Source organism: Erpetoichthys calabaricus, chromosome 3 (assembly GCF_900747795.2).
Source record: "Erpetoichthys calabaricus chromosome 3, fErpCal1.3, whole genome shotgun sequence".
Classification (NCBI taxonomy): domain Eukaryota; kingdom Metazoa; phylum Chordata; class Cladistia; order Polypteriformes; family Polypteridae; genus Erpetoichthys; species Erpetoichthys calabaricus.
Genome location: NC_041396.2, coordinates 290708059 through 290723158, shown reverse-complemented (window position 1 = coordinate 290723158; position 15100 = coordinate 290708059). Strand labels below are relative to the sequence as shown.

The 15100-nt window shown below is 40.8% G+C and overlaps 1 protein-coding gene across 1 annotated transcript in view; it reads left to right on the top strand.

The window, feature by feature from the left end:
- The window catches only part of LOC114649085 (sterol O-acyltransferase 2-like), a 93447-nt gene that overhangs the window by 31660 nt on the left and 46687 nt on the right, over positions 1-15100 (top strand). The window contains exons 4-5 of the mRNA XM_028798513.2: positions 2425-2564; positions 2677-2733. Of these exons, the coding sequence (XP_028654346.1) occupies positions 2425-2564; positions 2677-2733 (197 nt within the window). The remainder of the gene's footprint in view (positions 1-2424; positions 2565-2676; positions 2734-15100) is intronic.

The window sequence follows — 15100 nt, the reverse complement described above, 5'->3', positions numbered from 1 at the left end:
CTATCTATCTATCTATCTATCTATCTATCTATCTATCTATCTATCTATCTATCTATCTATCTATCTATCTATCTATCTATCTATCTATCTATCTATCTATCTATCTATCTATCTATCTATCTATCTATCTATCTATCTAAAAATGTCCCAATGCCTGAGGGTAACAAAATGACACACTGAAAGTGGGGGTTATTGGGAGGTGCCATCTGACATATTTCCGAGAGACAGAATCACGTGACACGTTTTCCTGCTCTGAGATTTTAGAACAGTAAGCAACATATACTGTACGTGTGCAAATAGCAGGGAAGGTGTGCCAGATGAATAAAAACATGGCAAAAATTCATTGGAGGCGTGTTGAAAAGCAGCCCAAAATACTTTGCTGTTTTTTAAAACACAACCTGCGAAAGTCCATTTTTTTCACTGCGGACGATGATTTAAAAGAGCCCAATTGGTGAAAAAACTGTGGAGCTGGCAGCACTGATGCCAGTGTTGAATGATGAGTGGTCACAATTATTGAAAGTTATCAGTGGCTTATTGTACAGTAACAATTCAATTCATTCTGAACTTAACAGCACCATACTTACTTTTTTAAACTACAGCACATGCATGCAGCATCTTCATCCAGTAACTACAATGGTCATCGAGGTACACAAACAACAGAACGCGGTCTGTAATTCTACACCAGTACTCCCATACGCCAAGAAAAGGTGCCAGCTCTCTATGTTGAAACTGGCATGAATGGCAATACTGCATTTTTACTTTCTCATATATGAAGTATAGAAAAAGTATTGGAATCGCCTAAAAATTCCATTTCGAGATTTTGATGAATCTCGATGTTTTAGACCTTCCTGAGTCCGAAAATACATGGAATTAGGTCTCTGTCTGTGTGTGTGTGTAAACACGATAACCTGAGTATGCTTTCACTTGGGTCAACCAAATTTTACGCACAAGTATTAGATACAAAATGTAGATTTCTATCAACATTTTGAGTGATTTCCGCTAACCGGAAGTGGTACTTTACCTTTAATTCATGCGGCCGCAGAGTCCAATTTATTCAACTTTATTTTTATAAGAATTGTTCAATATATTTTCCATTTGATTTGATTTATTGTTGATGGTTCTTTAAAGTACATAATATAAAAATAGAATCATTGTCTTATGGTTTACTTCTCAAATATCCATCCCCATATCTGAGAATACGAGAACGTCAAGGGGAGATCTTTTTAATTTTTTCAGTTACTTGTGTAATTCTCAACCATTAACCTTGTGCAGTTTTAAACCTTGGGGCATCACACAGGTACATCATTGGCACACAAGCGGAGTTCAGGGAGTGGTGCTCTCTGCTGATTGGGCCGTCCTCCATGCATCAAACCATTTTGACCAATCAAGTGCTGGCTTTTTTTTTTTTTGGATTGAGCACACGGATGTTCTGATTCCAGTTCTCCTTTACCTGAAATGACTTTTCCATAGACAGACAAACAACTTGGCAGGTGGGCAGTGGCACCAAGTGCCATATGAGAATTTCTGAGAAGAGAAACAGAGTAGGTGAGTGGTAGTAACAAATTAAAAATATAATATTACTTATATTTTAGTACTAATGACTAACAACTGAGATGCATTATACACAGCTAATCAGCAGCTCTAGTCAGGGTGTGCTAAACTGAAGTAGTGAGTCTTCAGCCGGGATTTGAAGGGTGAGACTGAAGGGGCATCTCTTATATAAGCAGACGGACCATTCCACAGTTTTGGGACCCTGTAACTAAAGGCTCGACCTCCCATTGTTATTTTATTAATCCTTGTTACTTATATTTTTTTGCTAATGACTACCTCTGCATTGGGGGTGTTGCTTGCCTGCTTTTAAAATATCCCCCCACCCCAAATAGTCAGTCAGTCAGTCATTGTCCAACCTGCTATATACTAACTACAGGGTCATGGGGGTCTGCTGGAGCCAATCCCAGCTAGCACAGGGTGCAAGGCAGGAACAAACCCGGGCAGGGCACACACACAAACCCACCAAGCTCACACTAGGGACAATTTAGGACTGCCAATCCACCTAACCTGCATGTCTTTGGACTGTGGGAGGAAACCGGAGCACCCGAAGGAAATCCACGCAGACACGGGGACACCATGCAAACTTCACGCAGGGAGGACCCGGGAAGCGAACCCAGGTCTCCTAACTGCGAGGCAGCAGCGCTAACACTGCACCACCGTGCCGCACCCCAAATAGTCTTTATATATAATTTTGAAATGTCATCTGGAATCCTCCAAAAACAAAATTTCATTGCAATTAGTCAGCCAATGAGTGAGTGCACATGCATTCAGTGGTGGAGCTACTACAAATTTAAAAAACAAAAACAGGTTGCAGATTTCAACATGGCTTCTTAGGCTTTTAACAAGTCTACTTTTTGTTTATTTCCTATCCAGCATGTGAAGGCAGAGTTGCTGGAACAGATGCAAGGACAGTTAAGTGACCTTCTAGACAAAGCCATTGAAGAGTCCATTCACAGCTACTCGCGGCACAAGAACCGGCCTGAAAGTGTCAATGGACTGGAAACATCAGCAAGGCAAGTGGGCTGGAGACGGCCATTGATGACCTCAGGCTCAGGATGGTCTTCTCTATAACCTCACTGTGTCGTTGTGACCATTATTCATCCTGTTCTGCATGTTTTCATTAAGGCACCAGAAGATGCAGGAACATGGGAAGGTGTTTGTGGATCGAAGGTCCATGCTTGAGTAAGTACTGCTCAGGTAATTGTTTTTTAAATTTTACTCATCCCAGTAATTGATCCATTTTTGGAGTTTTCTGGCCCACCTCTCATAGCACAAGGTCATGAGAAAAATAAGATTTAAAATTTGCTTAGCAGTCACTTGTGATACACACATGGGTTCTTTAAGAACTGACAACTTTGGTTTAGCAGTTATTGCATACCAGATATCTACAAGTGCAGAGCAGTAATAAAAACTGGCACCCATAAGGACTGCTAGCAATATAGAGCAGTATAAAACTGAAACCTACTAGTTTGTATAAAAAGACACAGCAGCTGCTGCTTCTTCCTCTTCATCTTTTCCCTCTTCTATATGGGGTTGATGTTCTTGATCAACCTTCTTCATACAGTTTGGTCCAGCACCTCCTTGCCATTCAAGCCCTTTTCCTTCAGATCTTCCTCTGTTTTGGTCTCCCTCGCTTTCTTCTGCCCTGCACTTCCATTCCCATCACTCTTTTGCCCACATATTTCTCATCTCTCCTCATCATGTCCATATCTCTTCATCCTTGTTTCCTGTCCATTTCTTCTTTTTTGTTGTCCCTCTGATTGATTGTCTCATTTCTTATTCTGTCCTTCTTTGTAACGCCACACATCCGTCTAATCATTCTTATGTCTGCTACATCTCACTTCATCTCCTGCTGCTTACTGCTCATGTCTCAGCTCTTTACTTCATTGGTGGTGTTGTTACTGTCTTAAAATACTCCCCTTTAACCTCTGCCTTAATTCTTTGCTCTCACAACACTTCTGAGACCTTCGTCCTCCATCCACACTGCACTCTATGGGTTATCCCTGCTTCTAGTTTTCCATCTTATTCTACCACTGATCGTAAATATTTAAACATCCACTCTTTTCAGTGGCTCTCCTCGCAGGCTCACCTCTGTACCCCAATCATCATTGCCCCTCATATATTCTGTCTTCATCTTCCTATTTATCTTCAGCCCACTGTCTTCCAAAGCCCTTCTCCATTCTTCCAACTTGCTGGTGCTCCACAACACAATGTCAACAGCACAAAGCTTGCATCAGGGGGATTGGTCTTTTACACCATGACTCCACACATCCATAAACAGATCACAGAGGTAAAGACTTCCAGAAGACCTCTGGTCCAGATTTTCCCTAACTGTGGAATTGTCTGTTACCCCACCACTACTTTTAACTTGAGTCCCCACTCCTTCATACATACCCTGGACAATTTCTCTCCAAAGGTCAGGAGTTAAACAACATAAAAAGATATTGTAGGATTTATTTAAAAGACAGCATTGGAAACATATTCTTGTAAGAAGAAATGTAAAGTCTTGCAGCCTTATGTACTAATGGATTTGGAATAGCCAGTAGGTGGCAGTGTGTGGTGCAGCAGCAGTTTTCCATAGGGGGAGAATTGTGAGAAAAAGGAGAAGAGCAGGAAAATAAAATGTATTTGTGTGAGTTGTGTTGGAAATGAAATGAAGAATGCATTATGGTGGCGCGGAGAAATGTGTTTTAACTTGTATGTGCAAGTTAACTAGGAGAGTGTGTCGAAACAACCAGCATTGAAAAGGTAGCTTTGCTTTGCAACATGTTACCAGCCTCCAAAGAAAGAAAGAAAGAAACAACAACAACATTTATTTCTTTAGCACATATTCATACAAATGGTGCAGCTCAATGTGCTTTACAAGATAAAGAAAGAAAAACAAAGACAAAATCTAAAAGTAAAATTAGGAAACACTAATTAAAACAGAATAAAAGTAAGGTCCGATGGCCAGGGAGGACAGAAAAACCAAAAAGAAAAAAACAAAATCTGCAGGGGTCCCAGGTCAAGAGACCACCCAGCCACCCACTGGGCATTCTACCTAACATCAATGATCTCAGTCAGTCCTCATGGTTTACAGGCTTCACATGGAAGAACCTGATGATGATGATGGTCACGTGGACCACTGGCTTTCCATCCGTCAATGTAGGGACTGCACGGTGCCCTAATCAGGTGGTGGGGGGCGCAAATCACCAGAAAAAGAACAGCAGAAAAATTAGGGATTAGTACTTCCAAACTACTGGAGAGTCCCAGAATGCATGGACTTTTACTTTTTATAAAGTTTATAAAAAAAATAGAAATATCAAAATAAGATTAGGCAATACTAAATAACAAAGAATAAAGTAACGTCTGATGACCAGGAGGACAGAAAAAAGAAACAAAAAAAAAAACTCCAGATGGCTGAAGAAAAACAAAAAAAAAAAAAACAAAATCTGCAGGGGTTTGGAGGCCATGAGACCACCCAGCTCCCCTCTGGGAAAGAAAGAAAGAAAGAAAGAAAGAAAGAGAAAGAAAGAAAGAAAGAAAGGGCACACTCAAAACTGCTGAACTGTATTGAAATATAAGATTGTGGATTAAAAGTAAGTCAAAAAAATGCACTCAATGGATTGCATCTTTAATAAAAATGCCACCAGAATAATTCTGAGTCAGGTTTTTATTCATGCATTACTTAAAATAAAAGAAAAAAACAACTTATCTTTCTGCTGTAAAACAGCATTTCTCAGTCTTTAAGTATTTGCGACCCGAGTTTTCATAACAGTTTTAATACCAATTTGTTCATTTTTAATTTAATGATATATCATAGATGCATATTTTATTATACCTACTTACCTTTTATCGACATTTATCGAACTCTATATTTATTTTTCTAGTGTCAGAATGTAGTTTAAGTTAATTTGTTTTGGTTTCAATAGATGTACTTTTCATATTTTCGATTCTTTTTCCTTTTTTTTCACATCTTCGCACCCCCCCTTTTTGTTACTTCGTGCCCCCCTAGGGGGGGTCCACCCCACAGTTTGAGAACCACTGCTGTAAAAACTAAACTCTTTAACAACTTTGTAATAGATGCTCTTCAAAAGTATGTACCAAGATACCGTATGTGAAACATTTTTCAGAATCTCAACTAATTATTTAAAAATAATTTAATATCTAATAATACTGTATAATTGCTAATTAATATGGAGTAGTAAGTGCAATGAATTGGTTATAGAGAAGCATGTCAAACTAAACAACCCTTTAATTATAACTTACCACTTTTATTTGTGGCATGATGCCAACTATTCTTCTCAGTTTTTTTATTGCTTTACTATGTGCCTTACTACAATAACCATCACAATCTTTTGTTATTTTTCGTACAAAACTTCTAAAATACTATTTCTATACAGTCCAAAGATTGCATCTAAAAATCTTTGAATCTAATGTTTTCTATAACATCACAGATTGAATGTAGTGAATAGTTTAAAAATAAATAATGTATAGAACTGCAAAACAGCTATACAGTATATGTTGTCAGTTCTCCTTGTTAGGTTTCATTAAATATACTGTAGCATTACCTTTCTTATTAAAGCAAAACTATATTTTATGCAAGTTAGTATTTGATATAAGTTGAATATGATCAGCACCATGGTGGCGCAGTGGGTAGTGCTGCAGCCTCGCAGTATGGAGACCTGGGTTCACTTCCCGGGTCCTCCCTGCGTGGAGTTTGCATGTTCTCCCCGTGTCTGCGTGGGTTTCCTCCCACAGTCCAAAGACATGCAGGTTAGGTGCATTGGTGATCCTAAATTGTCCCTAGCGTGTGCTTGGTGTGTGTGTGTGTGTTTGTGTGTGTCCTGCGGTGGATTGGCACCCTGCCCGGGATTGGTTCCCTGCCTTGTGCCCTGTGTTGGCTGGGATTGGCTCCAGCAGACCCCCGTGACCCTGTGTTCGGATTCAGCAGGTTGGAAAATGGATGGATGGATGAATATGATCAAATGGTGATGACCATATATTTACCCCACAAGCAGAGTCTTTGCAAGATTTCAGAAAATCATTAAAATGTAGCACAACAAAACTAAAGCTCTTTGATCTTCTGACCTGTCTGCTTACGCTAATACTTCTGTACATTCCAGGAATAGCAAGACTCACTAGGAAACTGGATATGCACGTGTATGTTTAGGCAAATATTTACATAAAGAGAATGGGATAAGAGGAAGTTATGTGTTCTTGCACTTTGTCATCTTTAGGAGACTGTCAAATACGTATTCCTATTCTATGACAACATCAAAATAATTCTGTACAGTCAGAATTAACATTGTTGGTCACAAAAATGTTTAATAAATTAATTTATGGCAAAATAGATATAATTTGAAAGAAAAACATAAACAAACAAATAATATACATTTGTTTTACATATACAGGTGACTTTTCTTTCTGTTGTAGTTTCTCCGCAATAGACTGTAACCGTACTACAAATTGTAATATAGGAAATTAATTCTGTAAATGAAATAATAATTGGGGTTACCAGACACTCTGTATTTCCTGAGGCGGTTACCGATTTCTTTCCTGTGTTTTAGTTTCTCAATTCATTTAAAAAAAAAAAATCTGAATCTGTCCCGTGTTTTAAAAACGACTCTTTTCTCAGTTCATCAACATAGCAGTATGCAAGTTGTTGTAGAAAGAGCACTTTGTAGTGAGGGGCAATTTGTGAACGATTCGTTTTTTTCAGTGAGTCACTCGAATCGATTCAGCGGAGGTCAACAGGAGTGCCGTGATGCATGTGTCATATTAGAACATAGAAAATAAGAATTTAAGAAATTTGACAAACGAGAGGAGACCATTCAGTCCATTGAGCCCATTTGTTTAGCTAATAGCTAAGCTGTCCCGATGTCCCATCCAGGTTCTTCTTAAAGGTTCTCAAGGTTTCTCCTTTAACTCCATGTCTTGGTAGTTTGTTACGGAGTTCTGCAACTCTTTCCATAAAGAAGTGCTTCCTGGCTTCAGTTTTAGATGCACCTTCCCTTAATATCCACTGATGTCCCCGAGGTTGTGATTCACACTTAAGATGGCTGAATTTCATTGGATCTCCTTTATCAGCACCTTTGAGGATTTTGAAGACCTAGATGAGGTCCCCACATGGTCTCCTCTGCTCGAGACTAAACAGGTTTAACTCTCTGAGGCCGTCAGACCTCAATCTGTCCTCATTGTATTCAGGGTTCACATGGAAGAATTTGATGATGACGGTCATGTGGACCTCTGGCCTTTAATCCATCAATGTAAGGAAATCATGGTGCTTTGATCGGGTGGTGGTGGCGCAGATCGCCACCAAAGAAAACCAGAAAAAGAACAGAAGAGACAGTAGGGGTTAGTACGGATTACAGAGCCATCAGGAATGATATTGATAAATAAATGCATATACAGAGTATGAGGATTAAACTAAAACGAAGCTCTGAGAAAGCCATGTTAAAGGAATGAGTTTTCAGCAGTTTTTTTTAAAGTGCTCCACTGTATTAGCCTGGCGAATTCTTATTGCTCAGCTATTCCAGATTTTAGGTGCATAACAGCAGAAGGCCGCCACACCACTTCTTTTAAGTTTAACTCTTGGAATTCTAAGCAGACCCTCATTTGAAGACCTAAGTTTATGATCTGGAGTGTAAGGTGTCAGACATTCTGAAATATAAGATGGAGCAGATTATTGAAGGCTTTGTAAGCCATAAGCAGGATTTTAAAGTCAATTCTAAATGACAGAAGTAACCAGTGTAGTGACATCAGAACTGGGGTGATGTGCTCATTTTCTTTTCCTAGTTAGGATTCTAGCAGCTCCATTCTGCACTCGTTGTAACTTATTGGTGTCTGTTTTAGGTGGTCCTGAGAGGATTGCGTTACAGTAATCTAGTTGACTGAAAACAAAAGCGTGAACTAATTTCTCAGCATCTTTCAATGTTATAAGAGGTCTAACTTTTGTTATATTTCTTAAATGAAAAAATGCTGTCCTGGTAATCTGATTAATATGCGATTTAAAATTCAGGTCAAAGTCAACAGTTACCCCTAAATTCTTTACCTCTGTCCTGACTTTTAATCCTAATGTATCAAGTTTATTTCTAACTAGTCATTAAGCCCGTTACAATAACGGGCGCTAGAACAGTAGTGCAAAAACATTAGTAGGAACAGTCTATATTAAATGGCAAGGGACTTTGACCTCATTCTTTTTGTTGGTCGTATTTTTCTTTGTCTTTCTGCCTTTTTTTTGTTGATGTTTACTTGCTGAGCTGACCGTTCTTCGTGGGCTGCCGCCGTGTATTGTGTGTCTTTAATTTTCTGTGACAGTAATACTGTCTTGTACGGCTCTCTTCAATAAGGGCGCGCACAAAAAGGCGAGCTTCAAAAGGGCGACCTCAATTGAGCGCGGCGAATAAAGGCGTTCGTAGATAATTTAGTTCAAATGGCTCTGGAATATGTGAAGAGCAACAAAGGTGCAGATCTTTATTTACGCGCACCAATTGAGGTCGCCCTTTTGAGGCTCGCCTTTTTATGTGCGCCCTTATTGAAGGATACAGTCTTGTACGTCCGCTGGCTTGTACGTCCGTAATATACCTTTAATTTTCTCTGGCGGTAATACAGGCGTGCACGTCGGTAATATGCCTTTAATCTCCTCTGACAGTAATACTGGCTTGTATGTGGCTGTAATATGCGTCACTGTATTGTGTACCTTTAATTTCCTCTCGCAGTAATACTGGTTTGTATTTCCGTAAAACGCCTCTAACTTTCTCTGAGAGTAATATCGCGCATCGCACCGTGCCCTGCGCATGCGCACTTCATCAGAAGACACCCACACACGGACACCTGGACGCACATAGGGATTTTATATATATAGATACCCTCATTATATCCATTATTGCCAACCACTAAAATTTCTGTTTACTCTTTATTAGTTTGAGAAAATTACTACTCATCCATTCGGAAACACAAGTGAGACATTGGGGGGGTCAGTGAACCAAGAGAGTCGGGGTCATCAGGTGCTATTGATAAATACAGCTGCGTGCCATCATCATAGCTGTGGTAGCTCACATTATGCCCAGAGATAATCTGACCTAACGGAAGCATGTAAATCGAAAAGAGCATCGGACCCAGGATAGAGCCTTGTGGAACACCATATAGAATATCATGTGTCATAGAAGTATAATTACCACAACTAACAAAGAATTTTCTCCCTGCCAGGTAGGATTCAAACCAATTTAAGACCCTGCCAGAGAGGCCCACCCATTGACTAAGGTGATTTCTAAGAATATTGTGATCAACGGTATCAAATACGGCACTCAGATCTAAGAGGATGAGAACAGATAGACGGCCTCTGTCTGCATTTACCCACAAGTCATTTACTACTTTAACGAGAGCAGTTTCTGAAACCTGACTGAAACTTATCACGAATAGCATTTTTATTGAGGTGGCCATTTAGCTGCATAATGACTGCCTTCTCTAGGATTTTACTTAAGAAAGGCAGGTTAGAAATGGGTCTAAAATTTTCAAAAGCAGAGGACACGTCACTGACACATCTGAATAAGGACAACATCGGAGAAATGTCATTTGGTCTAAAAGAGAGGTAGAACTGGGTGGCATCTGCCTATGAGTGAAAATGAATGTCCTGTTTTCTAATGATAGATCCCAGTGGGAGCATGTAAAGTGAAAACAGAAAAAGACCCAGCCACATGAGTGTTCCAGAAAGACCCTTTATTTATTTGGATCTGTAACAGGGTCCATACAGTAACTGACCATGAATTGATAGTAAGAGATTTGTGAAATTCGAATGGGTCCTGATTTTAAAAGAACTCTCGTTGATACAATCACACAGGCTAAGTCCACATTTTTTTTAATCTGTTAGTGTCCTGCTAGGTAGCCTATCATACATGAAAGATTTCAGGTAACATACTCAGATGTTTTTAAAGCACCAGCATCATATGTAAAGTTCCCATCCCAGAAAGCAATGGAGCTACGAGGAACCACACAGCCCAGTAAAGAACCATAAAGTGCCATTAAAGAACCAGGATTTTGACGAGTGTACACTGTAAATAATCTAGTCAAAATACATCACATTAACTGTATAGATTCACAGTAAAAACACTGGAATGGTGAAAATAATATTATATAGAAAAATGCATGTAAATGATCAAAATAAAGTAACTTACCAACATAAAAAATGCAACATGATTTTATATTGCAGTAGATGCCCAATGCAATGTGAAACAGGCTCTTTTTCTTCACCGTGGAGGAGTCCATGCCCACGGTTTTGTGCAGATCCTCTAAGATGAGATTTTTTTCCAATTTCAAATAATATATAACATCAGTTACCCGCTAACTTAGAATAGGAGAGTTAGGATTCTTCTAGTTGTTTGTCCTTCTCCAATTTAAGCCCCTCTGTGAACCCAACAAACACAGCTGTTAGTGGATTAGAAGGGATTGTCACACCAAGGCTGTCTGATTGGCATTTAAAGATTTTGGTCCAGAATGATGTTAATTTGGTGCAGGCCCAGAACATGTGACCCAGTGAGGCTGGAGTTTGATTGTAGCGTTCGCAGGTTGGATCTTGGACTGGAAACATTTTGGATAATTTTAAATGAGACAGATGTGCTCGATATATAATTTAAAGTTGAATAATTGTATGCTTTGTGAATTCTCTGCATTGCTGCCTTCCACTCCTCTTCTGAAATGTTGAGTGAGAGATCCTTTTCCCACTGTACTCTGGGATCTTTGAAAGGGAGGGACTGTAAAATGGTTTTATATATTAGAGAAATGCTGTCTGAGTCCTCAAGACTGATCAATATTTTTTCCGACATAGAGGTAAATGGGAGGTGAGGAAAATTGGGCAGGTTTTGTTTAGCAAAGTTTCTAATTTGAAGGTAGTGAAAGAAATGTGTTGCTGGAAAGTTAAATTTGGAGTGTAATTGTTTGTAGACAGATCTCTAAGTGATTTAATTCTGAATGGTTTCCAATCATTAAAAACTGTGTATGTTTGAGAAAGGGAAGTAAAAGGTGTTGATGTTGAAGGACGCCAGCCTTCTAAGGAAGTTTAACCGGCTCTGTCCTTTCTTACACAGAGCATCAGTATTGGCAGTCCAGTCTAATTTATCATCCAGCTGCACTCCCAGATATTTATAGGTCTGCACCATCTGCAGACAGTCACCTCTGATGATCACGGGGTCCATGAGGGGTCTGGTCCTCCTAAAATCCACCACCAGCTCTTTGGTTTTGCTGGTGTTCAGTTGTAGGTGGTTTGATTCTCACCATTTATCAAAGTCCTTGATTAGGTTCCTATACTCCTCCTCCTACACACTCCTGATGCAGCCCATGATAGCAGTGTCGTCAGCGAACTTTTGCACGTGGCAGGACTCCGAGTTGTATTGGAAGTCCGATGTATATAGGCTGAACAGGACCGGAGAAAGTACAGTCCCTTGTGGCGCTCCTGTGTTGCTGACCACAATGTCAGACCTGCAGTTCCCGAGACGCACATACTGAGGTCTGTCTGTAAGATAGTCCACGATTCATGCCACCAGGTATGAATCTACTCCCATCTCTGTCAGCTTGTCCCTAAGGAACAGAGGCTGGATTGTGTTGAAGGCGCTAGAGAAGTCCAGAAACATAATTCTCAGTTGTGCTACTGATGGATGTGTGAAGCCTTAACACCTGCTCATTTTGTGCAAAAGGCAGTTTAAGTGAGCCGTGTGACAGCAGTAGGCCTCCAGAGTCATTTCTTGAGCGTGTTCTCTTCTAAGCGCTGACAGGGCTGTGTGTGTCCTGACCCCTGCCCCCCTCCAGTGCCCCCCGGTGTATCCCTCTTAATCTCAGGTGCTGTCCATACACCCCTTGCATGTTTTCACCTGATTTGCTGTTTTTGTGGAGTGCCTATCGATGTTTAGACGACTCCTAAGCTGACATCTCATACCTCAGAAACGCCCAAGTGGGGTCCTGAACAATTGTTCAAATCCAGGAGCCCCCTTCTCCCCAAGCCCTCTCCTGCAAACCAATATAGTCTATATGCATGAAAGCAGCATGCAACCAAACTAAGTCTGTAGGTTTGATGGGAAAGGTACAGAAGTCAACTTTATAAACCTGCAAACTGAAATGTTTTGTCCCCCATAGGCCACTGTGTCACTTGTTTTTCCTTTTTGTGGTTTTACTGAGAGCCCCCCCCCTTCTCGCCCCCCCTTGACATTGCCTTACTCAACAAGGCACTTTCATGCTGTCAGGGTGGCTCTGTTATCTGTGGCTCATGGCACAGATAAGATGAGCGACTTTATGGAGTGGCCATTTCAACGGGAAGGTGGATTACAGCACAGCTGCTAGGGCGTCGTAGGTGGGCTCTGGGTGATCTTTGTAAGGGCTCTTTGCTCTTCATTTTTATTAACTACGTTTGAAAACACTCTAATTTAAAGGCTCTATAAATTACGGTGTAAAATGCACATTGTGTTTCTAATTGATGTCCACAGCTCATCCTAGATGAACAAAGGTTACACATATAAATCCATAAATTGAATGACTGGTGGAGTAGGTTTTGTAATGAAGTTCCTGCCACAATCCTGCCCTGGATTAGGTGGGTTAGAAAGACGGGTGGACATCCTGGGCATTCCTTTGTAAGGAATGTGCAAAGAAAGCAGAAAGCTAATCAGAAGATATCTGAATGAGGACAGAAAGTGTGACCGCCATCATGCAGGGTCTCGCCTGAAAGTTGGTCTTCTGTGAAGCAGTGACAACACGTGCAGTCATTTGCAGCGAGTCAGCGGATGACTTTGCGTCTGCAGGTTGAAGTCCACCCAGCTCCTTTTCGACACCACTGTAAGAAAGTTTTGTAGAAGGATAACTCGAAAATTCATATATAATTCAAAGTTGACCGACTGACTGACTCACCCACTCACTCTTTAATAACACTGTTTGCCGTTTAGTTACAAAGATGAAATTTGCTGTGGTGGGTACATCAGAGAACATACAGAGAAGTAGTGTGTCCCCTTGGAGGTCAGACGGCGATGTGCCAGTTCGCCCCAGTTCACAAACCGGAAATGGGGAACTGCCAGTAAGGTATCCTGGCCCACTTCAAGCTCTGGGCACAACACAACATGCATTGGGCAGTTTAAACGACCGGGCAGCTCGGTCAAAGGGTCGCCCACGGACAGAACATAGGGAGCTAGACACTGTACAGAGTTCACCATATTATTTCTTTTCACCCGTTCATTTCTGTAGAGTGCTAAATATGTTCAGTTTATTTCATGGGACACGTAAATGTGCAGCCTGTAAATGTCAATGCTTTATGTAATAAGTTACATTAAATTACAATTCAGTATATATTACTTTTGATCAAAACTCTCCAAAAGTTTCAAATGGTACAAGGCTTAAGGTTAAAGTGATACATTCAAATCTGACTGATGCTACCATTTGTATCGGGTGTGCTACAGGGTATACACTATATGGACAAAAGTATTGGGACGCTTGCCCGTTACACCAACGAGGACTTTAATGACATTGCGTTCAAATACATAGTCTTTAATATGGAGTTGGTCCTCCCCACTTTGCAACAATAACAGCTTCCATTCTTCTTTGAAGGCTTTCCACCAGAGTTTGGAGTGTTTCTGTGGGCATTTGTGCCCATTCATTCTGTAGAGCATTTATGAGGTCAGGCACTGATGTTGGACAAGAAGGCCAAAGGTGTTCGATGGGGTTGAAGTCAGGGCTCTGTGCTGGCCAGTCAAGTTCCTCCACACCAAACTCATCCCACCGTGTCTTTATGGACCTCGCTTTCTGCACTGCTGGAATAGTAAAGGGCCTTCCCCAAACCATTTCCACAAAGTTGGAAGCATAGCGTTGTCCAAAATGTCTTGGCATGCTGAAACATTAAGATTGCCCTTCACTGGAAGTCAGGAGCCTAGCACAAACCCTAAAAAACAGCCCCCCACCCTTATCCGTCCTGTGGCAAACTTCACAGTTGGCATAATGCAGTCAGGCAGGTAACATTCTCCTGGCATCTGCCAAATCCAAACTTGCCCATCTGATTTCCAAACAGAGAAACATGATTCATCACTCCATAGAAGATGTTTCTACTTCTCCACAGTCCAGTGGCGGTGTGCTTTACATCACTCCATCCGACATTTGCCATTGGACTTGATGATGTGAGGCTTGTATGCAGCTGCTTGGCCATGGAAACACATTCCAGGAAGCTCCTCCTGCACGGTGGAATTTTGGAAGTTTTCAGCTATAGAATCAGCAGAGCTTTGGAGACTTTCACACACCATGTACCTTAGCCGTCGTTGACCTCACTGTGTGACTTTATGTGGTCTTCCACTTCGTGGCTGAGTTGCTGTTGCTCCGAAGGCTTCCACCTTCCAATAATACCACTTAGAGATGACCATGGAATATCAAGCAGGGATGATATTTCATGAACCGTCTTATTGCAAAGGTGGCATCCTACACTTGAAGTCACTGAGCTCTTCAGAGCAACCCATTTTGTTTCACAAGTGTTTGTAAATGGAGACTGCATGGCTATAGGTGCTCGATTTTATATATCTGTGGCAATCGTCTGATTGAAACACCTGAA